Source organism: Tasmannia lanceolata, unplaced genomic scaffold (genome assembly GCF_043159265.1).
Source record: "Tasmannia lanceolata isolate RefF3 unplaced genomic scaffold, GAP_Taslan_0.1 ptg000005l, whole genome shotgun sequence".
In the NCBI taxonomy this organism is placed as follows: domain Eukaryota; kingdom Viridiplantae; phylum Streptophyta; class Magnoliopsida; order Canellales; family Winteraceae; genus Tasmannia; species Tasmannia lanceolata.
In genome coordinates this window covers 4,340,090-4,365,700 of record NW_027518682.1, presented here as the reverse complement: position 1 = coordinate 4,365,700, position 25,611 = coordinate 4,340,090, and the positions used below count along the sequence as shown (strand labels likewise).

The 25,611-nt window shown below is 38.4% G+C and overlaps 1 protein-coding gene across 1 annotated transcript; it reads right to left on the bottom strand.

The window, feature by feature from the left end:
- Positions 1 to 217: 217 nt before the first annotated feature.
- Positions 218 to 25,393, bottom strand: PABN1 (polyadenylate-binding protein 1). Its single transcript, XM_077379025.1, has 6 exons — positions 25,167 to 25,393; positions 24,888 to 24,990; positions 19,144 to 19,214; positions 1,359 to 1,550; positions 1,152 to 1,279; positions 218 to 582 (listed from the first exon to the last, which is right to left on the bottom strand). Exons 1-6 carry the CDS (start codon positions 25,293 to 25,295, stop codon positions 534 to 536), a joined length of 672 nt encoding a protein of 223 aa, XP_077235140.1. The 5' UTR covers positions 25,296 to 25,393; the 3' UTR covers positions 218 to 533.
- Positions 25,394 to 25,611: the final 218 nt, after the last annotated feature.

Here is a 25,611-nt window from a genome sequence, read left to right as displayed (position 1 = left end):
AGACTTGTCCTCCCTGATTGAATCAATGGATATGATCACTGACACATGGCACATGAGGGGTCCAATGGGTGGGAGTTAGGGAGGAGCCTGACACCACCTGTCTTTTAGCATTGTGCTATTTCATGGTGTACTTACTTCAGTAAGAAATTGGTAGCAGAAGTTTGAGAACACAGAAATCTTCTGATTATTGACATGAAACCTCTGCCTTATCTCAAGCTAAGCAACAAATAAAAAACTTTGTATTTTCTACAACGTAAGAACATTCCCATCCTTTCCAAGCGACCATCGCTTAAATTACCCATTGTTCAAAGGACCAGGGATTGGACAGTCCTAGAAGAGGGTTGCAAATTTGGGCAATCAAGTTAGCCTTCAATACAAAGATGATACAAAAGCTGCAAGGAAAATGGATTCCTTACCCCAAAATGCACAAACAAGGATCTGACGCCTAGGCATATCATGAAATATAGCCCCCAAGCAAAATGTCTCGGAGAACTCGAAAACTTTGGGGCAAACATGAGCTAGAAAGAATCCCATCAGTAGTATGGCCTGTATCGCGTTGGCCGCCTAAACCTTGGAGCCTTTCTGCAGGTACAGACGCAAAACAGATTAGAGCGCAAGAGGTAGCGGCAACACCCCGTTTGACCACGAGAACCGATTTGTGTCCAAAACTGACCCACAGTCGGTTCTCATATTCCAGAATGAACAAGGCCTTGACTAATAATAAATGCTAAGAACAACAATAATTAAAGATCAACCAAAGAAAATGAGAAATAGAACTTAGAACCAATAGCACCAAGCATAAATTCCCTTCATAATGCCCTTCAATAAATTAAGGGAATGTTTTTTTTTTAATAGTTTTTCTTTTTAAAAAAATGAATAGAAATTAAGGGAATGTTTGGAAGCCATGGAAAAAATTCATGCAATATTTGTTTACCCAAGGTGAGAAGGGTAGAGAGGCTGGTGAGAGAGATTTGAGAGGGTTCTGAGGGAAAAGAGCATGTAAAGGGTTGGAAAACAGAGAAAAAAAATTCTCCTCTGACAATGTTCTCTTACACTAGATAACCAAATACTCCATGAATTTTTATTCAGCGTTGTCATGCCCTAAGAGTCAGTAAAAGTTGAACACCATCAACCGAGAATCAAGCACTTACCCAAATCCTAGAGGAGGATAGAAGGGGGCTGCCATGTATGGTCTTCGTGACCGAAAGCCAAGATATGGGTTTGGGCGCCTTCCTCGGTACTGCTTCATTCCCGGAACGTTCGTTCTTTTAGCTGATACCTGTATAATAATAGAACAATATTCATATGTAAGTGAAAATACAGGTAAAGCATGTTATATTAATTGAAAACAGGATAACCTTCAGTTGGCGACCGTGCAACTCAGATTCATTTAAGAGGAGGGCATTCTGAACAGCATCGATTTCAACGAACTCTACGTAGGCAAATCCCTTTGGTTGCCCAAACTTGTCGGTCAAAATAGTCACTCTGTTCACCGTTCCACAAGATTGGAAATGCTGCTGGACTTCCTCTGGAGTGCATGCATAGTCTACCTGAGGTTTCGCACCAAAAAATTAAGGGAATGATGATGAAAGAATGCATAGGCCAACATCTTTCTGACATGACAAGCGATAATTCACATATGCAATAGATACCCAAATGAAACAGGATGATATAAAGAAAATTTAAAACAAGAACATATTCGGTGACTTGGAAAATAAAGAGGGAATAATTCTGGATAATGTATATCTAGCCAGTCACCAACATGGGACATGCTTGACTTGGTCAAAACTCTGGTCACTTTATTTCAGGCATATTAGCAACCGTTACACGTTAACTAAAATGTACCCCTAATAGCATTTCCTACAAAAAGAATTAAGATCACAAAAATTGAGTGACAAATAAATATAGAGGCCGTTTCACATGCTTCGTGACACAAGACAACAAGCTTGCCTATGTCTCCACCGTTGGATTAGGTGAACGGTCGAGATTAGATAGCGTTAAAAGCTGCTCCAAAAGGTATCCAGTATCCTCTGTTCCCCTTTTCCTGTGTTCTGGGATGAAAAATCGCAATCAATCGAAAAAATGGCTCCTTCCCTCTCTCATCTGCTTCGCAGGACTTTCTTTGGACGAAACAAAAGAAATTTCCTCTGGGGATTTTTTCTCTTTTCTTCCTCATTTAATATGTGAAGAAGTATGAAGTATGAACGAAGAGAAAAATTCCCAGATGAGCAAACGAGCGAGAGAGAGTTCTCTTACCAGCCTCCTACTTCACAAGAATTCTTCATGTTCGAAGATCTCCATCCAGGTGAAGCTAGAGAGAGAGAGAGAGAGAGAGAGAGAGAGAGAGAGAGAGAGTTTCATATATTTCAATCACCAACTAAGCTGGAAAAGAAACAAAATTTTAAAATAACATGAAAAAGGGGTAAATGATGGGGAAAACTTGTTATGGTGGAAGAATAATTCTCACTTTCACACTTTTAAAAGGGAAAGGGAAGGTGCAGAGGTTCAGGATCAGATGCTAAGTTTAATAAAAAAGATTCAAATACTCCAATTCAGAGAAAAGTTGGAACAAAATTGTTGGAATGAAAACCTTTGGGAAGCAATACAAAGGAAATAGGAATTGATATTTTATCTAATAAGAATGGAGATTTTTTTTTTAAACTTCAGATCCGAACCTGAATCATCACCCCACAGCGAGACCAAAGGTACATTGCCCATGCCAATTCAAATTGCTCCCTGCTCAAACAAGAATTTCCACTCTCTTGATGTAAATCGGTTATTGAAAACTTTTAAAATTTGGCAAAATCAATTGAAATCTGTTTGAGATTGTCTGGTCAATGAAAAATTTGACCCAAATTGACAAACCCAGACCTCTAAATCTGCTCTTAAATGAACAACAAGTGTGCAGATTCTATTTCTTGTGAGCAGCTCTTTGTTTATAACTTTATTTGATCTCTGCATCCATTTTCAGGACCTTCATGTTGCTATTTTTTTTTTCTCATCTACAGGTTGCTATTTTTTGGTTCTCTCAATTCTCTATTCAATTGTATTTCTTCAAATACAAAATTAGTAGGAGTCGGTAAAGGCGAGAAAAAAAAATCTCCCTTGGAAGCCTGAGAGGAAATTTCTTTGGTTTTGTTCAAAGAAAGTACAGAGAAGAAGGAGATTAGGGATGATGAGCAGAGATGGGAAACTGGCGGCATTTTTTCAGCTAGATCCGGGTTTTCATCTAAAACATAGGAAAAAAGGGGAAAGCGAGGATATCAGATACCTTTTCAATGGGTTTTTAACCATATCTAATCTCGACCGTTCACCTAATCTAACGGTCGAGACATAGGCGACGAAGCTTTCTGTCATGCGCCGCGACGCATGTGAAACAGCCTCATAAATATAATACGGGGAGAAATTTCCACAATACCCATGTACATGTAATAAGCCCAGAAAAGCCCTATAAAAATGTACTAAAAACATAAGATAAATAGTGCAATGACGGGCCTCACTGTTTCTCGTACACTCCCCTTCAAGGTAGTGCATACATGTCACACGTGCCTAGCTTGCCCAAGACATCATAAAAAGCTACTCAAACTGTCACTTTCGTAAATATATTGGCCAAGTGGGAGGTAAAACAAACAAATAAGGTATCAATGGCCTTGGGAAGTCACCTCATCCCTAACAAAATGACAATCAACTTCGAAGTACTTCGTCCTTTCATGAAACAGCATATCAAAGGCAATGTGAATAGCAGCATGATTATCGCAATGGACTGCCATTGGAGTAAAATCTCAACTCCCATCTCAATCATGAGGCAACACAGCTACATTGACTCACTAGATGCTTGCATTGGATCTATACTCGGCTTCAACCGATGATCAAGCCACCAAGGTTGTGAAAATTGAAATCAAATCCTAAATCGTAACAGGGTTCGAATCGTAAATCGGATCGTAAATTGTAAGTTTTTTTCCAGATTTATATATATATATATATATATATATATATATATATATATATATATATATATAAATGAGAAAATATTTTTTTGAATGGCAAAAATGAGAAAAAATATGAAAAAATATAAAATGGTGAAAAACAAGGAAAAAATGAGTAATTATCTATTTTTCATTTAAAACAATTAAATTAAATTAAATATAAGATAATGAGGACAATGGGTCTATAGGTTATAAGTTGGTAAGAAGTATGAAGGATGAGGAGGGGAAGAATGAAAGAAGAGGAGGAAAAGGAGGAAGGAGAAAAAGAATAGAATTAGGGTTTTCTTTACTTATTTTTAGCTTATAAGTTGGGGCGAGTACTTTATATACGATTTATTTCTAATCACAAAGGGTCCACCTTAGAAAAACAAGCAAAAAAAGAATCATAAAAATCGTAAAAAAAATCATAAAAATCATAAAAAATCGTGCGATTTTGCAATTTTTACAGAAAACGATTCTTCCTTCTGATTTGCATCGTTTTACCCACAATTCGATTTGAATCGTACGAGTATAACAACATTGCAAGCCACCATCTATTGTTTCTTGTTCTTCCACGTTACTAAGTTACCACTCACAAATGTGCAATAGCCGCTAGTTGATTTCCTGACAGTCAAAGATCCCACACAAACAGCATCTCAATATCCCATGACCTCCAAATGCCCATGATTCTTGTATAATCAACTTTTCCCGGTGGCACCCTTTGAGATAACACATTATGCGGAGAGAAGCTTCCTAACAATGAAAGCAAGGGAAATATATGAATGGATTAGTCGTACAACATACGCAATGTTGGGATGTGTGGTGATCGAGATCGAGTATATCAGTTTGCCCGCCAAGCGGTGATATTTGAAAGGATCATGAAGAGTTGTATTCTTGATGAAGAGCGAGTGATTAACTTCAAGAGAACTATTGGCTAGCTCTAGTGAGCATACTCAAGTCAACTCAACTCAACTAAGCTTTTGTCCCAAACTAGTTGCAGTTGGGGTTGGCTAATGAATCCTTTAGAAAATTTTCATGAAGAAGGTGAAAGGATCTACCGGCTAGCTCTAGTGAGCATAATGGTTTTTTTTTAATTGGTTCTAATTGAGCATAATGTTATCCACATAAACGATCAATGTCGCCTCTCAGCTGAGTGAAGCCATTTGCAACTAGACACGCTTTGCATCTCTCGATGGTACAATCTGGTGTATAAACCCATTTGCACTCGCTTTGAGAATTGACAAATGACAAACTTCACAATTAAACTTAAACAAAATATTTGAGGTAAATTTATTTGGAAACATCAATTTCAAGGACTCCAATAAAATATGGACAAGACGACAACGCCATAAATACATATGACTAGAAGAATCCACAGATGTTGAATGACGAGTGATGGGACAAGTAGTCTTCATATCCAATAAGCACAATCCGTTATGCTCATGACCACCACCAATCATCTACGTTTCCAAATTTTGAAAGATACAGTAAGAAGGAAAAAAGGTCTCACTACAATTTAATTGTTTTGTAACTGCTAATAGCGACCCCATTTGAAGGAAAAATAAGGGCATGAATAACAAAAGGAAATCATAATGAAGGCTGTTGATAGGTTACTATCTCAAGAGTTTTACAAAAGGGATCTACCTGCAAGTTTGACATCACCAGACAAGGGAGAAAGTAAAAGAAAATCATAATATTTAGCTGTTATACGGTCTGTGACTCCTAAACAAATGATATAAGAAGTGGAGGTGTTTGGCCAGGTGAAAGTATGATTAACAGAGACATATGCAAGATATACCTGGTTTATCCGTGGCGGATGAGGTGCTAAAAGAGACTTTTGAGGGCAAAATGTTGTTTACTGAGTTCTTCGATAGCCTAACCCCTCAGGTTGATCATCAACCTTCCTACAATACTGTGGTGGGCACTATTATCTCCCCTCAATAGAAGAAATGTAGGCAAATTCTAATCTTGTCTTTGGGCAAAGACGATGGTGTAAATCCCAACACATGACTCGAGTATGTCATTTCTTTCCATATTGTGTACACTTGATGCAAGCCTAGGGTTTGCATGTTTTCTTGGAGAATTTTTAGGAGAAAAGAGACTACTTTTCAAATTAAAGCGTGTTCTCAATTCAAATAATTAGTTTGCATCTCAAACAAAACAGTTTTACAGCAACAGTGCAGCGAGTCTGACAAGTTGTCTACAATCTGAAATTATAAGAAAACAATAAACTAATAGGGCCCAAAAGTCACCAAGCTGTGATAAGTGATCTAAATGTGAAAACTGGGTATATGTAGGGTTGATCTAAGGATACGGAAGCAAAATCAAGTTGGTGAAATCAAGGGATTGACATGCATCGGTGTCAAATTTCGATGTTAAGGAAGTCCAAGAGGGGGTGAAGAAGTAGCGGATTCCCGATCCAGCCAAGTGTTGTATCAGTCGCCCGTACCACGTACCAAAGGATGGAGAGGTGAGGAAATGCACACTCGTGCAACAGCAACAGTAAGCAGCAGAGCAGGGTGGGAGTGTGAGGGTGGGCCGGTGGGGTACCCCTCCCATGAACATACATTATTACCAACATGGGTAGGAAAACCCAAAGAGGACCCACTCTTAAGTCACTCAAGTGACTTCAGTGAAAAACAAACATAATGAGAGAAAACTCCCACAATACCCATGTACATATAAAAGCCAAGAAAATTCCTATAAATGTACAAAAAAAAAAAAAAAAACATAAGATAAACAATGGCATAGTTACAGGAAACTTCCTAGTTTAACGGGAAGCGTGCTTCCCAGACGTTTACTACGTGTTTCCTCTTAATTAAGAGTACTCTTCCAATTCAAGTAATTTTTTTTTAAATGGTTGCAATTTTCATTCGAAGAGAAAAACAGAAGACCGAAGTTGTTGTTCGCAACAAATTTCACATGCATGAAAAGGGAAATCACACACATAAAATATAATGGGATCAAATTTCCCTCTTGCGAGACGAGGTTTTATTAATTTTGGTAGGGATCGTACACTTCCGGCTTTATTGACCGTTAATTATATTTCTTGAAGAAAGAAAATACCTCTGATTATCCATCAAGAGGTTCCTTATCTAAATACAATTTTTTAATTAATTATCCTCCAGAATTATTTGATTTTTTGTTAACAGATCTTTTTGGAGGAAATTTCATCTTTCTCAAACTTTCTTCATTTTTCCTTTGGGGAAGCGTCATCTTTATCGTCTTTCTCCTTTTAGAAAGTCCATGAAAGAGACTTTAAAGGAAGTCTTTATTCTTCTCTTTAAAATATAAAAGCCTTCTTTCTTTTGGGGAAACCGTCGTCTTTATCTTTTGGGGGAAAACCACCGTCTTTGCCACCTTTCTCCCTCTAGGAAGTCCTTGGAAGAGACTCTAAAGGGAGTCTTTATCATCTTTCTCCTTTTAGAAAGTCCCTGGAATAGACTTTAAAGGGAATCTTTATAATCTTTCTCTCTTTGAAAAGTCCCTGAAAGGGACTTTAAAGGGAGTTTTCATCATCTTTCTCCCTTTAGAAAGTTCCTGCAAGAGACTTTAAAGGGAGTCTTTATCATCTTTCTCCCTTTAGAATGTCCCTGTAAGAAACTTTAAAGAGAGAAAGGTCTTCTTTCCCGAAGAAAACTTCCAAAAAAGAAAGAGAGAATAAAAGAGAAAATGTTAACCCAAATCTTTTCTCACATTTCTCTCTTTTTTCTTATGTTTCTCCTTTCGCGTAGCTTTTTCTCCCCCGAAGATCCAATCTCTTTCTTAGATTCAGTCTATTTATCGAACTCTCTTGAAATGGTTAGCAATTGCCACCTCACCCCTTGTTTTCTCAACTTCACGATCTCCACTTCCCTTTACGTGGGGAGTTACGTAACTCCTTTTTTTGAAAAGTGGGTGACTCACTTCTCCTTTTGCGAGTCATTTTTATTTCCTAAAATTTACGGATTTAACTTTTTATATTTATCCCTTATTACTTTTAGGAGATAGCGTGATGCGTAACCACTCCTTTTCTCTTTTTTCTTATTTTAATAATGGATTTTACTTTTATGCCCTTTTTTGTAAAATTTTGAGTCCAACAAATGCCCCAAAACTTGATTTTGATATAAGGATAGTATAGTAATTTCCATTTCCTCGGCCCGAAAGTATTATTCTGGTCTTTTATACATGATTTGGTGGTATTTTGACCATTTCCTTGACCTGAGAGTATTTTGGTCTTCTTCTTTTTTTACTTGACTTGGTGGTATCTTGACCACTTCTCTCGACTCGAGGATATTCTGGTCTTTTTACCTGACTTTGTGGTATCTTGACCATTTTCCTTGTCCCGAGGGCGTGCCTTTTTTTTTACCTAACTTGGTGGTATCTTGACCATTATCTTAACCAGAGGGTATTCTGGTCTTTTTACCTGATGATTTGGTGGTATCTTGACCATTTACCTTCACCCGAGGGTATTCTGGTCTTTTTACCTGACTTGGTGGTATCTTGACCATTTTCCTTGACCCGAGAGTATTATGATTTTTTTACCTGATTTGGCGATATCTTGATCATCTTCCTTGACTCGAGGGTATTTTGGTCCTTTTTACCTGATTTGGCAGTATCTTGACCATTTGCCTTGACCCGAAGGTATTCTGGTCTTTTTTACCTCACTTGGTGGTATCTTGACCATTTGCCTTGACCTGACGGTATTCTGGTCTTCTTTACCTCACTTGGTGGTATCTTGACCATATCCCTTGACCCGAGGGTATTCTAATCTTTTTACCTGACTTGGTGAGCTCCCACTATTCCACACTTCGATCTGGCATTCCAGACCTGATTTTCGCGTTCTATTTGATGTGCCCAACAACTTAAGGTTTGATATGAAGAGGTTAACCACTCATTCTAAACCAACGGTCGAGATCGACTTTCAATGTGAGGGTGAAACTAAAATAATATAATATGGAGAGGAACCATGATTCCATAGTGCGATCTAAAACTTCTGATCTTATTCTTATGTCTAATCAATGGCATGCACCAAATTTCAACTCGATCTGGTTCAGATAATTATTTGGTCTTAATGTACAGCATGATCGATCCTTGATATGAACTATGGATTACTTGATCTAATTCTGGGAGTCGGAAAGTCTCCGTGGTTTGATCTGATGGTTCGGATTTGATTTCCACATTCGATTTGAGGTGGAATGAATTCCTCCTCAATTCGAGGAAAGTTCCCACTGGATCCACACGAATGGCTGAGATTAATCTTCAATTTGATGTGCCCACTATTTCATATTATAGATAGGATGGTGCGGCTACCATTCCACACTTCATGCCTTAATTCGGAAGTACTGTACACTTTTCCCCAATTGCGGCAATCCCGCTTCATAAAAGGGATGTTCTAGTCATCGGTCTATTGTACAAATTGGGCCTACAATTTTCCTTAAATCTCGATCGGGTGGGGTGAATTCTTTTGCATCATGTAAGGCCCACCCTCTTATACTTCAGATTTTGATAATGGGCTCGTGATAGGCCCCACACCATCAACGCACCAGTTCACACGAAATTTGATACAACTCCCATACGCGTCCTGTGGGCCTCATTAGGGAAGGATGAAAGTTAATGGGAGTAAGCACATGCAACAAACGTACTGACTATAACTCTATTATATTTTAGTCTCTGATAATAAGCTCGTGATATGATAATTCATCATCGTATATTTTAAGTGCAAATAAACTGCTTGTTATTTATAAATCCAGTACGCATCTTGTGGGCCCAGTTTAGGCCAAATTTTACACCTCATAACGGATAAGGATGAGAGTAATCAGGGGATACGCCCTAAGTTGTTTCCAAAAGACGTGAAAAGGAGAAAAGATAAGGATGAGAACAACTAGAGAGGAAATCATATCCGCGTATAGAAGTTCAATTAGGAGAGGGAGAGAGAGCCCAAGTTAAGTGGGTCTCTCTCTCCTTTTCTTATAAAAGAGAACCGAACTCTCTCTTCTCACAAGCAAAGGATTCGTCAGCTTCTCCAGGTTTCTTTAAGTTGTTATTTATTCTCTGCTTTTATAAGCATTCTTTTTCTCAATCCATGATCAACTGCTCTTCTTTCGCAGACCCTTGAATCCTCCATCCATTATGGCATTTACATTTCTAACTCGTGCATCGTTTGGAAGCCTCATCTCGTCAAGAGGCAATTCAATTAGGTTTAGGAATATTTTTTCATCAAAGGCTGTGGAGCAGTTCCAACATCTCTCACCTGTGCAACTCTTCAACGCTTATATGCAGGTATCGCAGCTTTCTCTGATAAAGTGTGGTGAAAGATGATTATTATCATATATATGAGGAAAGTGTTCCTAAACTATAGCTTAGATAAGCTCATCTAATCTATAGCTCAAAAACACATGTGGCCCCACATTTTTGGGGGATCCAAAGCATTCATTTGGAAGGCCCTTCCACGGATAGGGTGTGTACCAAAAATCAGCCCTGTAGGATCATCCTAACCTTGCCATTTGTGGAGGGAAAATGGGCAGAAACATGGACACACATTGTCTGTCCATTTCCCCCTCCACCTTTGATTGGGTTAGGACGATCATACAGGGCTGATTTTTGGTACACACCCTATCCATGGAAGGGCCTTCCAAATGAATGCTTTGGATCCCCCAAAAAATGTGGGGCCACGTGTTTTTGAGCTATAGCTTAGATAAGCTTATCTAAGCTAGAGCTTAGGAACACTTTCCTCCATATATATATATATATATATAGAGGAAATTGTTGGTGCGCTTAAGCTGACCAAACTTATGGTGAGCTTAAGCGCCCAATCACATGGGGGCCCACTTTGTTAGGATGATCCAAAGCATTCATTTTAAAGTCCCTTACATAGATAGGGGGTGTACCAAAAATCAGCTCCATAGGATCATCCTAACCCCTCCATTTGTGGAGGACAAAAATGGACAGACACAAATCTGCCCATTTTTTGTCCTCCACAAATGGAGGGGTTAGGATGATCCTATGGAGCTGATTTTTGGTACACCCCCTATCTATCATAAGACCTTGCAAATGAATGGTTTGGATCACCACATGTGATTGGGGAGCTTAAGCGCACCATAGGTTTGGGGCGCTTAAGCTCACCAACAGTTTCCTCTATATATATATATATATATATATATATATATATATATATATATATATATATATATATATATATTTATATATATTCTTTAATCAGTGTGAGACCACCCTCCTGCTCTCTCTTTTTTAACATGATTATGTTTTCATGTCGGCTCCATTCGTGAGATCAAAACGTTTGTATTTCCAGAATTGTAATGTCTTTAATTTATTTCCGAAATTGAATTCCTCAGAAATTGTAGGGATGAAATAAAGTTTTCTTTAAAGCGATCAGAGATCGCGGGTCTTGAAAGGCATCGCCTGCTGTCTCATTTAAATGCTTTTGTTCTTTTTTTTATATAGCACTGTTGGCATTCGTGCCTTTTGAGTGGAGTTGTTGGCGAAACCTCTTTTGAAAATTTATTCAATGGAGATGATCTGAACTGTTTATGAAGATGATTTGGTAGACTGGTTTGCCATGGTCCTGACGTGATCTTTCCGCAATTTCTTCTGCAGCAGGAACATAGTTCATGTCCACGAACTTAATATCATATCAGGGGATTTGCTAGGCAATTTTGTAGAAAGTCATTTCAAGGTTCACTTTTGCAGGCGACCTTGGACTAATTAGCTTATCAAAAAAGAAAAAAAAAAAACACGGTAAGTTCCATATGGTTGAAGCATCCAAACCATTCATTTGTTGGGTCTATACTTGAATAGACTGAGCCTCGGAAATCATTTATAATGGTCTTAGCTCCGATTCACTGATGCTTCCATAGCCATCTTACGACAGATCGGAGTCGTAGGATGATTCTGTGGTGATATTACATTTAATTTGAAGCCAAATAATTGAATGGCTTCAATCATCCAATTTCAGATTCCTTTTCTGTCATATAACTTGGAATAAGGAAAATTCACTTAGTACAGCAGACTTGCGGGGATCCCAGCAAAAGCTGGACCTGTTTATTTTCCTTATCCAACTCCATGATAACTATCTCTTGTTAAGGACATTTAATTCGGATTTCCCACACCATCAGATGTATTGTAACTGCCATTTCATGTATTGTAACTGCTTCTGACAATGCATCTTTGTAATAGTTACGTAGGCACTCCCAACTTATTAGCTAGTAAACTAGCTCATCTGAGGAAAATTCTTTGATAATAGCAATGTCTTCATGTATATTTTATTCATGTCATTTATAAATGGAGGCTGATTTTGGCGAAAGAACATGGGACATTTTCGCTTTAAATCATCATCATGATCAGTACCCATGACTTTGCCAATTTCATCAATCATTTATATCTTCAATACATTTATTATATCATTTGATGTTCTTCTTTTCCGTGTGCACGACAATAGAGCGTTCACACTACATCGGGTATCTTTGGGGAGCTAAGATATTAATATTCCGATCAAGCAACTTCGCAGGATACTTCAACACCACAAGCAAAGAGAGTTATAATCGCAAAGCAAGCAGGTGATCTTTAATCACAGATGATAGACTGACGTTGTGATGCCTTTCGACATGTAACATACTATATCGAGAGGGGAGTCCTTTGGGGCGAACTGCACAAATTTTTTCCTTTTCCATGGGTGCCATACCACATCGGCAGGGGAGTCCTCTGGGCGAACTGTGCTGATTTTTTCTTTTTCATGGGTGCCATACCACATCGGTAGGAGAATCCTCTGGGACGAACTATGCTGATTTTCCTTTTCCATAGGTCCCATACCACATCGGCAAGGGAGTCCTCTGGAGCGAACTGCGCTGATATTTTTTTAGCAAGAGTAGCTCATTGAGGCGCCCCCTTTTTTTAGGCGACTATGCTATTTGGATTTATAAATTTGAACTTACTGCTGGGTCATCATACTGATTTTGTGTTTTCTCTGTACTGATTTTATATTCTCTTTTCTTCTTTCAAGGTGGTCAAAGAAAATTTAAAATCAAAGGATGATCGTGGAGGTGAATATACTGGAGTAGTATTATCACGGGGCGATCCTTTATTTGGAAGATATTCTTTAGATCCTGTCTTTAAAGTGCCGAAGAATTTTCGTGAGTTGTATTCCGAGAAAATAGAGGAACTTGGTAATCTGGACTACCGACTTCAGTATTTCTCGCAGCATAAAGAAAAGATCCGCAGTCTGGTTCCTAATAATCGTACTTCTGGCCCAGAGGAGTTCGATACCCTCGGGAAACTTATTTTCTAAAAGAGACATCACCCTTGGACTAATTGTTTCAATATAAAGGGTTGCGTGTCACATGACCATGGATCTACGGCGTGTACACAAGTTATTTTGGGAATGTTTGGTAAAGAACTTAAAACGCTGGGAATATATGGGGTAGTCGTTAGTTCTCAAAGTGGATATAAGATTGATTCTCAACTGACGCGAGCTTTATGCGAAATGTGGTGCTTGAGGACTAACACTTTTCATTTTCCGTGAGGGGAGATGACTCCATCTTTGTGGGATCTCCGTAATCTCTGTGGTTTGCCTATCTGCGGGAAGGCTTATGATGAGTACGTTCCGACAAACAAGGAACTATATTTGCCAATTTCCCACGGGCAGCAAGATGCATATGAATATCCAAAAGTGGCTCGAACGTTATTTTATGAGTATAATGAAATTTGTTCAGATCCAGAGTATAAAAGAAGCAAGTCCCGTGTGACTTATAGTAATTGGATTGATTATTTCTTCGAAGGAAATCCCTCCGCACAGATTAGTCTAGAGGGTGATCATGTTCGATTTTGCCGTGTTAACTTGTCCAGAAGCAGATTCCTAGCTGCTTACTTGTCGTCTTGGTTAAGTCGCTTTGTGCTGCCATGAGATAAAGACCATGTTCACCCAGGAACGTTTGTAGTATCGGCACGATTGCACGAATGGGGGCAGGAATCAAGCACTCGCTTGCCCTGTCGGTTTTGGCAAGTATTTACAACAGTCTCGGGCAAATTGACCGTGAAAGGACAATCATGGAGATGTTATTGTACATTTTCTGGTTCATTTCTTAGTTGTATGGGTGGGTAGCTATTTTTCGACGACTTATGACAAGATGTCGTCTGATAATTGATTGGATTGCATTGCAGAGCGTTTTATGGGTGCACATCCACAAGAATACACATCTCGAAGTAGCAGACTTCGATTAATAAGCGAGAAAGATGTCAATTTTCGTCCTTATGCCTTGATAGTAGTCCAGAAGATAAGACTTTAGTCGAAAACATCTACCTGACTACAGGTGGGAAATAATAGCATTTCCGAGTCGGATTTGGAATTTCTTATTTCTATAAAGGAGGCTCTTCTTCCATTAAGGGATCTTCAGCAAACTGACTTCAAGCTGTATTGCCCATACCGATATGGTTACGTGTTTGGTTATGATCAAAGGGTTCAGCTACCTCCTCAATCAGAACATTTGGATCGTTGAAATGTGAATCTTGCCGAAGTGGTCGGCCTTTGGGTAAATTTATTGCGCGAGGGCACAAGTATGAAGTTTATAATTCCAAAAAACTCGAGAGGAAGGTATACGTTTAGGTACATGCGCTAGTGGTCTTCTGCCTTTAAAACCTTTTTTCCTAAGAATATTGGCGATCCTTTTTTTTAAATCATCTGGAGCATGCTCTAAATCGTCGTTTTCCTCCTCCTATGCTTAGGATTTCTGTCTTCATCTGAAGAACCTTCAGAAGTAGGTCTTAGGGACCGTTTTTCCCTTTGAGGCGAGGCAACATTCTTCTTCTTCGATGGTGCAGTGGGTTTGGATGAAGCTGAAACTGGTGTGGATGAAGTCTTATTCTGGACCCTCGCAGTAGGTTTAGGGTTTGCTTTGCTACGCCATTGAAACTGATATCTTCCCCCATATGATTCAAAAGCCGCATGTTCCGACGGAATAAGATCGTCAATATTCTTAGAAAAAAAGGTTTTCCAGGCAGAAGACCACCAACGTACGTACCCAAACGAATACCTTCCTCTCGAGTTCTTTGGAATTATAAACTTCATACCTGTGCGTGCAATAAATTTACCAAAAGGCCGATCGTCTCGCCAAGATTCACATTTCGACGATCCAAATGTTCTGATGGAGGAGGTAGCAGAACCCTTTGATCATAACCAAATACGTAACCATATCAGTATGGGCAATACGGCTCGAAGCCAGTTTGCTGAAGATCCCTAAATGGAAGAAGAGCCTCCCTAATAGAAATTAAAAAATCCAAATCCAACTTAGAAATGCTATTTTTTTCTCACCTGTAGTCAGGTAGATGTTTTCGACTAAAGTCTTATCTTCTGGACCACCACTAAGGGTACGAGGACGAAAATTGACATCTTTCTTGCTTATGAATAGAAGTCTGCTACTTCGATAAGTATATTCATGTAGATGAGCACTCATAAAATGCTCTGCAATGCAATCCAATCAATTATAGGACGGCATCCTGTCATAAGTCATCGAAAAATAGCTACACACCCATACGACTAAGAAATGAACAGGAAAATGTACATTAACATCTCCATGATTGTCCTTACAACGGGTAATTTGCCCGAGATTGTTGTAAATACTTACCAAAACCGACGGGGCAAGCGAGTGCTTGATTCCCGCCGCCATTCGTGCCGATACTACAAACGTTTCTGGGTGAACATGGTCTATATCTCGTGGTAGCACAAAGCGACTTAACCACTGCGACAAGTAAGCAGCTAGGAACCCGTGTCTGGACAAGTTAACACGGCAAAATCGAACATGATCACCCTCTAGACTATTCTGTGAGAAGGGATTTTCTTCGAAGAAATGATCAATCTAATCACTATAAGTAATACGAGACTTGCTTCTTTTATACTCTGGATCTGAACAAATTTTATTATACTCATAAAATAACGTTCGAGCCTCTTTTGGATGTTCACATGCATCTTGCTGCCCGTGAAAAATCGGTAAATATAATTCATTGTTTGTCAGAACGTACTCACTATAAGCCTTCTCATAGATAGGCAAACCACAGATATAACGGAGATCCCATAAAGATGGAGCCATCTTCCCCCATGGAAAATGAAAAGTGTTAGTCCTCAAGCACCACATTTCGCATAAAGCTCGCGTCAGTTGAGGATCAATCTTATATTTACTTTGAGAACTAACGACTGCCCCATATATTCCCAGCATTTTAAGTTCTTTACCAAACATTCCTAAGATAACTTGTGTCCATGCCGTAAATACATGGTCATGTGACACGCAGCCCTTTATGTTGAAACAATTATTCCAAGGTTGACGTCTCTTACAGGAAATAAGTTTTCAGAGGATGTCGAACTCCTCTGGGCCAAAAGTACGATTATCAGGAACCAGACTACGGATTTTTTCCTTATGCTGCGAGAAATACCGAAGTCAGTAGTCCAGATTACCAAGTTCCTCTGTTTCCTCGGAATACAACTCACGAAAATTCTTCAGCACTTTAAATAAAGGATCGCCCCATAATAATACTACTCCAGTGTATTCACCTTCATGATCATCCTTTGATTTTAAATTTTCTTTGACCATCCTGAAAGAAGAAAAGAGAATATAAAATCAGTACAGAGAAAATACAAAATCAGTATGATGATCCAACAGTAAGTTCAAATTTGTAAATTCAAATAGCACAGCTGCCCAAAAAAAGGGGGTGCCTCAATAAGCTACCCCTGCCGGAAAAAAAAATCAGCACAATTCGCCTCAGATGACTCCCCTGCCGATGTGGTATGGGACCTATGGAAAAGAAAAATCAGCACAGTTCGACCAGAAGACTCTCCTGCCAATGTGGTATGACACCCATGGAAAAATAAAAATCAGTGCAGTTCGCCCAGAGGACTCCTCTGCTGATGTGGTATGGCACCCATGGAAAAGGAAAAAATCAACACAGTCCGCCCTAGATGACTCCCCTATCGATATAGTATGGCATCCGTCAAAAGGCATCACAACGTCAGTCTATCATCTGTGATTAAAGATCACATGCTTGCTTTCTGATTAAAACTCTCTTTGCCTGAGGTGTTGAAGTCTCCTGCGAAGTTGCTTGATCGGAATATTAATGTCTTAGCTCCCCAGAAAGATACTGATGTAGTGTGAACGCTCTATTGTCCTACACACTAAAAAGGAGAGCATCAAATGATATAATTAGGGAAATGTTATCAGCACTACTGTATTTTGATGAGGGCACTCCCCTACCGATATAGTATGGCATCCGTCAAAAGGCATCACAACGTCAGTCTATCATCTGTGATTAAAGATCACATGCTTGCTTTCTGATTAAAACTCTCTTTGCCTGAGGTGTTGGAGTCTCCTGCGAAGTTGCTTGATCGGAATATTAATGTCTTAGCTCCCCAGAAAGATATTGATGTAGTGTGAACGCTCTATTGTCCTACACACCAAAAAGGAGAGCATCAAATGATATAATTAGGGAAATGTTATCAGCACTACTGTATTTTGATGAGGGCACTCCTCACTTTATTTAAAGTACGATATGGCCCGCACCATAGGATGATCCAAACCATCCATTAGATGGGCCACAGCCTAAATAGGTTGTACCTCAAAAATAATTTCCATAGGTTGATCCTAACCCTCCGATCTGAATGTTAGAGGATTGATCCTAACCCTCTAATCGGAGGGGGTTAAGATCAACCTATGGAAATAATTTTTGGGGCACAACCTATTTAGGCTGTGGATCTTCTAATTTTTGGGGCACAACCAACTTCCCCACTCTCTCTCTAAGAAGTCCATCAGCTTCCCAGTTAGCAAATCTTCTAATATGTTTAAAAATGATTGTTGACCCTTCCACTCGGTCCTGAATCTCGTCAAAGAATTAATATTGGTGACTCATTGATCAGGATATAGAACCATGTCGAGGATACACATCTCCTTGTCCAATCACACCGCCCATTGCCGAAACTCATTCTTCTTGGTAAATAATACAGACATCTCCATTCAACTCGGTCATACACCTTTTTCCATGCCCAATTAGCATAGGATACCTTTCATACCCATTTTGGAATATTACTACGCGACTTCATTAGCTATCAACGCACTGTCCAATATTTGCTTCTCCTAAACAAAAGCTGACTGGTTGAGATTACCTTAGGTAAAACCCTCTTATGACGTTTCACCAAAAACTTTAGCCAGCACTTTGCATAAGCATCCTACCAAACTTATTATTATGAAGTCTGATATGTTCACTTCTCCTTTTCCTTTGGGCTAACAGCAATGAAGGTGGTTCCTTTATCTAATTCTAGACCTTCATAGAACTCTTTGAAGAATTTTGGGATAATGCAAAATCCATCCAGTTCAGATGCTCGATCTCTACCTAAAGCTAAATCCACATATATATATATATATATATATATATATATATATATATATATATATATATATATAATGATAGATGCAAGAGTGCCCGCATAAAGAGCCGGACAAGGGCTCTTGATTGGATCCACGTCATTAAGTGAACCGAATTTATTTATTCAACTGATTTTAAAAAGGTTACTGAAAATGATGTGGATCCAATCAAGAGCCCTTTTCCGGCTCTTTATGAAAGGGCGCCGTTGCATCTATCATTCCTCATATATTGAATGGCAGCTAAATCCATATATTAAGAATAAGATTTGTATCCAAGTGCACTAATTAAAAACTCAATGAATCAATCCTCTCGGAGAACCACTTCCCAAATAATCTTGAAACATAGCGGGTGGCCACAGGCCTACAACCAAGGTTTGAAATTTTGGATTCGGTTTCGGCCTCATCTGAAAACGAAATTTCAGTTTCGGATTCCGCTTCAGCTGAAAACGAAACTTCGGTGGCAATTTCGGTTTCGGTGTAAATCTTACAATTTCGGCCAAAATTTTTAAATTTCGGTTACGGTTTTGAATTTCGGATTTCTGCCAAATTTTTAAATTTTGGTTTCTGTTTTAAATTTCGTCTAATTTAAAATCATGCCTACAACTAGACAACCGCGTTGACTTAACTGACATGTCATAGATCCATATTGACCAACATAAAAATAAAATATTCATAGATGGGAAATAGCAACAAGAAACCGGTATTGTAGAAAAATATAGCTACATCTAAGTAGAACATAATCAAGAATTACCAACAAAGAACAAAGGGTTGCAAAACCTCACATTACCAACATAGATTGAACGGGAATCAACTTCCTCTTTCTCAGCCTGTGTCACAGCAGCACCAGAGGGATCTTGATACATGATTCAACCACAATTAAGAAAAATATTAGAACAGGCTGACTAGACAAATATTTTGGAGGCCATCCTCATAAGCAAACAAAAGAAAAGCCAAAGTAATATGAAAATTAAAAGCAATGTGTAGTTTAGCATCTAAATTTGATTCCTTATGAAATGTAAGGTATTTGTAGCATAATGAATAAAAGGGCAGACAATCATCACAAAGTGTGCTGCTGCCGAAGTAGGGGAAAATTTCTAGCATGCACGCCAAGCATGCTTATCTGCTTCAATTAAAAAAAAAAAAAAACAGGCATATGTAACAAGAATCAACTTCTGATTTAAGACAACATGAGTCGTGTATACGGTATTGCTTCTTTACTTTTTATTTAAGAAAACATGGATCGCGTATACCGTCTTGCTTCTTTTACTTTTTGGTTTACCGATTTTTTTTAATTGCGACTATCACAAGACATAATTATTATGACACAATTACAAAAGGGTCAATTTTTTCCAATACAATAAACCACTCAAACCGCTCGTTTAGACTGCTGACTATCTCATTAGCCTAGTGCAAAATATGATAATGCTAGGCAAAAAAAAAAAAAAACTCGCATTGATGATACCCAGAAAATGATAATGCTAGGCCAAAAATAAAAAAATCGCATCGATCATATGCAGTGACCTCCATGGGCCCAGACTTTTCTTCAATGTCCACAAGAAGGCATTAACAGTTTCACCTTTGATGAAGAGATGCCCCCAAAAAAGATGGATAGAAGATCTCTAATCCTTGTAGGAGCTCTACAGGCTTGAGACCTGTTTTTTTAATGGTAAAGACTTGAAATGATTTGAATCAATGATTCCTGTAAGGCCAGAGAAGGCAAATTCCTTCATCTCTATCATTTCTAAAGAGCTCTTCAATGTTTTTTTTTTTTTTTTGAATGGCAAAGAGCTCTTCAATGTTCATGAGATGATTACTGCATCTTTTTTTCTGCATCTTGTAACTGATGGAATCAGCCCTTCAAAGCAACTTAGGTAATATCTATGGAAACTGCCACATGGTTTAACTCAATGCTTCAACGAGTCGTGCATATGCAGTTATCAGTATTTTTCCACGTGGCAAAGACAGTTATATATATACTTGGGGATGAGAATGGTACACGTAACAAAGACAGATCTATATACTTAGGCATGAGAATGGTACAGTACAGCATTCCTTCGTTTCTTCCCGGGGCCGATAGGAAGATACAATTCAAATGAGACGGAAATCAGGGTTGCTCTACCCAGGATTAAGATCTTATAAAGACGGTTTAGTCTCCCTCATATCATTAAGTGTGATTCGTCTAATGCAATTTCTTGGGCTGATAGGAGAAAGGGATCCTTGAAATTTACTTCTTTAGAGATGAAACTGCTCACAGCTGTAGAGACTTAGCAGATACTATTTCTTGTATCCTCCGGATTGGCCAACGAACCAGCCGATTTGTTCGCTAAAGATGGTGTCTATCGAGAAGTTTCGTATGATGAGAAACCCCTGCCCCGCTTGTTACTCTTTTCCCTATTAATATCAGTTACCTTTAAAAAGAACCATGGAAGACTAAAATGGTAAATGAAGCAAGTAGCAATTTGTTGCCACAATATATATCAAACAAATTGGAATTAAATACAAGAACTGCATCAGTTTGACCCATGGGAGCAGGATTCTTCCCTAGGAGCCTTCGATTCCCGCTTTCGATTCCCGCTCTGGCAACCTTGGTTTGACCCGGATGATAGTATTTTGATCCAAATAAACTCAACAAAAATAATGGAAGTATGTGTAGAATGTAGCTTCCCCACGGTTACAAAATTAAAAATTTCAAAAAATATATATAGTATTAGCCTTTTCTTCTTCTTTTTAAAAAAATATTTCTTCATGAGAAATCCCCGAATAAATGAAATGTTTGTGATATTTATTAAAAAAATAACAAATTTCGTGATTTGTTTGTGAATCTTTCTGAATTTAACAAATATAGTCAGCACTTAACTTATCCAAAAACAATGCCACAAACTACCATAGTTAAATCATCTAGAAACCCCATCATAAATTACAACTCGACGCGATACAAACCCCTTCAAAAGAGGAAAAACAATTAAATAATCTTTTATACGTTTTAGAAATCAGATAAACAATTCTAAATTGTATTCTCAAATATAGAGACGTCTTGCCCAAGAGATTCCCCCCTATTTAATGCCCCAAACATAATACCCCGCGGTCAATGCTTACCATCACTTCTTCCTATCATCCCCAAAGGCCATGGATATGGCCCATATCGAGGATATTTGCACCACAATAAAGTAAATTTGTTTTTTCTAACTATATGATTCTTTGACTATCGGTAGCTTGTAGTTTCATACATTATCATTGTGTGCTAACTGCCAGATTCACACTCACTCATACTCTCAGTTTGGTGTGAACCATAGTTACCAAAGTGGGAAGCGAGTGCGAGAAGCAATGCAAGAAGTGGAAATGGGAAGCGAGTGGTTTATAAAGAAGAAAATATGGGAAGCGAGAAGCGAGAAGCTCTAGAGAAAGTAAACCGAAAATGTATGGGAACTGTCATTGAAAGCCAAGATTAACCATGTAATAAACCTCATTAGAAGCGAACAAATACATAGAAAGAGTAGTATTATAGTAGGTTGGGGGGAAGGGTTAATATAGGTAAGGATTACGAGTGGAAAAGAACACTGCGTGACTAATTAGAATTACAAGTTTTAGGAACTTACAGTCTCACATGTTTTATTCATGTATATGTAATGTTAAGTTTTTGGAAAAAGTATCACGTAATTTTTATTTGAAACTTAAGATGAGTTTTCAAGCTTTAAATACACTCTCTTTTTAAATACGCTCCTTCAGTATTATCAAAAGGAGAAATATTATTTTAGTCCCCGTTTCTTTTAACATAAAAATGGACGTAAAATTTGTTTTATGTTCATATTTACAACATAAAACAAATTTTACGTCCATTTTTACGTCGAAAGAAACGGAGCCTTGGGAACAAACATGGTTTAAATTTCGGCCGAAACGAAATATTTCGGATTCGGTACAAATCGAAACGAAATTTAAATGAAGTCGTTTCTTTACAAGATTTCGCCGAAATTTCACCAAAATGGTGAAATTTCGACCGAAATTCCAAAATGTCGCCAAATGAATTTCGGCTTGAAATTTCATTTTTGGTCCTTTTTTACAAAATTTCCACAGAAATTTAAAATGTACACTGAAATTTATGAAATTTCCACAAAAATAGCCAAAATTTCAACCAAAATCGCCGAAATTGACACCGAAATTTTAGACATTTCGGTCGAAATTTAAAAAATAAACGAAATCATAATCATATTTTTACATGATTTCGGCATAAATTTCAGCCTGAAACCAAAACGTTTCGGTTTCAATGGTGGCCGAAACCGACATTGAAACCGAAATTTAAAACCTTGGGAGCAAATAATCACCGAAATAGGAAGCGTACTCTTAATTAAGAGGAAACGCATAGGAAGCTTCTGGGAAGCGTGCTTTCAATGAATTTAGGAAGCAAGAAGAACTTAGCTTTGGAAGTGAGTTTCCGATGAAGCAAGCTTCCCATCCGACTAAGAAGTTTCCGGTAACTATGATGTAAACCCAGGGTTTTGCGGGCTACCTTAGAGAACTTAGGAGCTTGATGGGTTAGTCTTCAAATTAAAAATAGCAAAAAACAGCCCCAATATCAGAATTAAGCGTTCGATAAGCAAGCAATCTAATTCGGGTTTTCACTGAGTAGTTAGCCATTAAGAGAGTTCAACAATAGGGTTAGAATATGCTCAAATATGCATTGCAATATTTTTATTTTTATTTTTTGAAAATTGACAGATTTCATTAATATTAAGATAGCAGATGGGACCAGTAGTCCCAAACAGCATTACAAAATATTAAAAGTGGACTGGGTTGACATGCCGGGCCCAGTCCAAAGGAAAAGCAAAACATTGATACGGTTTATATATATCCATACATTACAGAAAACTTTTTTCTATCGTCTTTAAATCCACACAGCATTGCAATAATAATTCGCACCAAAAGATAAGAAGACATAAATAAATAAGGCAGCAACAAATATAGGGACTGAAATAATCTGAAAGTAAGAAAATGAAAAATCTAGGGCCCCAATAACCTCCTATCTAGGGAAGTAGTCTCAAGCATGAAATAGATGCAAGGGAAAATGGTAAATGGATATTGGTGAATCACAGCCAGGGTTAGTGGGGCCAGAAACAAAAAGGTAAGATCAAACCTGGTAAGATCTCAACCATAAGTAGCATAACAGGGGAAAAGGAGAGGAGAAAAAGGGAAGGAAGGAAGGAGAGGTGAGAGTGAAGGACGGTGCAGTCATGGACTGCAATCCAACTGTGAGGCTGAAAGGAGAAAACCGTGAGGGGAAGGGAGAAACATATTGCACACTTACGGGCTTACGGCGTGTTCGGCAACCATTACAAAAGTAGTTTCCGCCTATTTTGTAGGCACAAGAATGAGAAAAAATAGGTAAATCCCAAAAATCTTGTTCGGCTCACCGACCCACGACAAACCCGTTTCTAAATTTTCTTACTTTTTACGCATTTTACACCCTAAAAAGATGGGATTCTGCAGAGAGACATGGAGTCACTCCCAAGATCTCATCAATTCGTTTTTTGCATGGTTATTGGGCCAAAAATGAGAAGCTTTGCCGAACACACCCTTACGTTTTGGTTTCACTATGCATGTGTTTCGGTAGGGATGTAAATAGAAACATTTTGGTTGTGTCGTGTCATTTTTGGTGAAAATTTAAAATACATGATTATGGGGGACTTCAAAGTGAAAACAGTCCACGGGTACTTATGTATAAAAATGTATAAAATTCACCTCCCAGGCGAAAAAGTTGCCAATCCAAGATAAAATCCTCTCCTTTTCCTTCATTAGTCAAAACTTTCTATTTATGGGATGAGAATCTGAAATTTCCACTTCTTTTCCAAATGGATGCTGGCATGCTGATTAGAGTAAACCAATGAGAACATTTCCAACACCCCCAACGTGAAGAATACGAAATCCTTTGGAAAATTTAGACCTAAAAGCACAATTAAATCTCTTCAATGACCTATGCACGCTCAAGAGTTAAAAAACAACCAGTGTCGCAAAAGCTATTCCTATAAGCAAAGGCACATTATCGTAATAGAGCTATTCTAGCGCATGGACCACGCACTGTTTGAAGGGAAAGGAAGGATGGTCTCAGAATTCTCTCTTGAAACCAAACAAGACCAAGGCAAGAAACATGTTTGAAGAGAAAAATATATGATGTAGCTAACTGGAGGAGTACTAGGAGGAATAACAAACATACAATGTGAATAAAACTGAAAAGCAGATATTCTGTAGATATTTAAAATTTATCAGGCAATGCAATCAGCCCATCAAAAACATAAGGGAATTCCTCTACACAGCGGTGAAACGGAACAGCGCCAACTATCCCTAATTACAAACGAAGGCCCAGTTCATTTCAGATTATGATAACCGATTGTCAGCCCTAAACCTATTATTGGATTCAAATTTAAATGTAATTTTGGATCTAATAATAGGTTTTGGACTTACAATCAGTTGTCATAATCTGAAACGAACAGGGCAGAAGAAATTAAAAATTCAAAAACCCTAAAAGTGAGTGTACCTTGAACGGCGCCCATCTCTTTCTCGACTTTGGCCTGCATCTCACGAAGTGCACCTGCTTCCTCTTCGATTTCCTTCAGCCTCTTCTTCATCTCCTCAAGGTTCTGCAAGAATTAGCAAATCAGAAAGAGAGGTAGAAAGAGAGATTTTTCCGCCATTAAAGATGAAACATGTGAAAATTAGGGCAGAAAAAGATCACCAGAAGCAGAAGACCAGAAAACGAAGATGACAGAGTAAGAAAGAGAAATATTAGAGTTAGGGTTAGGGTTAGGGAAGAGACCTCCTCTTTGGAATTAGGGTCCTCGTCAGTGGCAGCCATTTCAACATCAGCATCCATATCTCTTTCGTCTGGAATTTCGCCTCCGTACTCCTCGTGCTCGTGTTCGTGTTCGTCCTGCTCTCTGTCCATATCCTCTCCTCCTCCTTTGCCTCTCTTTCACCTTCTGCTTCTTTTGGATTTCTGGCTTTTTCGAGTTCAGATATCTCAAAATCTAACCTAAGAGAGAGGAAGAAGATACTCAAGTTAATTTATAGGAGGGGTGTTATCGATGGGGATCATGACAAATTCGCACCCCCTGTAGGATGATTCAAACCCCCTTAACGTGAAATTTGGCGTTAAAGTCTGACACTTTTTTATGCTTTTTGACGTCAATTCACCTTCAAGTGGTTCGAATCATCCTTTAATGGGTGCGAATTTATCATTTCCCTATAGATGGATGCACTAG

Coding starts and splice junctions, on each gene's coding strand:
- PABN1 (XM_077379025.1), bottom strand. CDS start 25,295: ATGGACAGAGAGCAGGACGAACACGAACACGAGCACGAGGAGTACGGA. Junction 1,551..19,143: donor GTTCAATCTATGTTGGTAAT/GTGAGGTTTTGC, acceptor GCGAAACCTCAG/GTAGACTATGCATGCACTCC. Junction 1,280..1,358: donor TGCACGGTCGCCAACTGAAG/GTTATCCTGTTT, acceptor ATTATTATACAG/GTATCAGCTAAAAGAACGAA.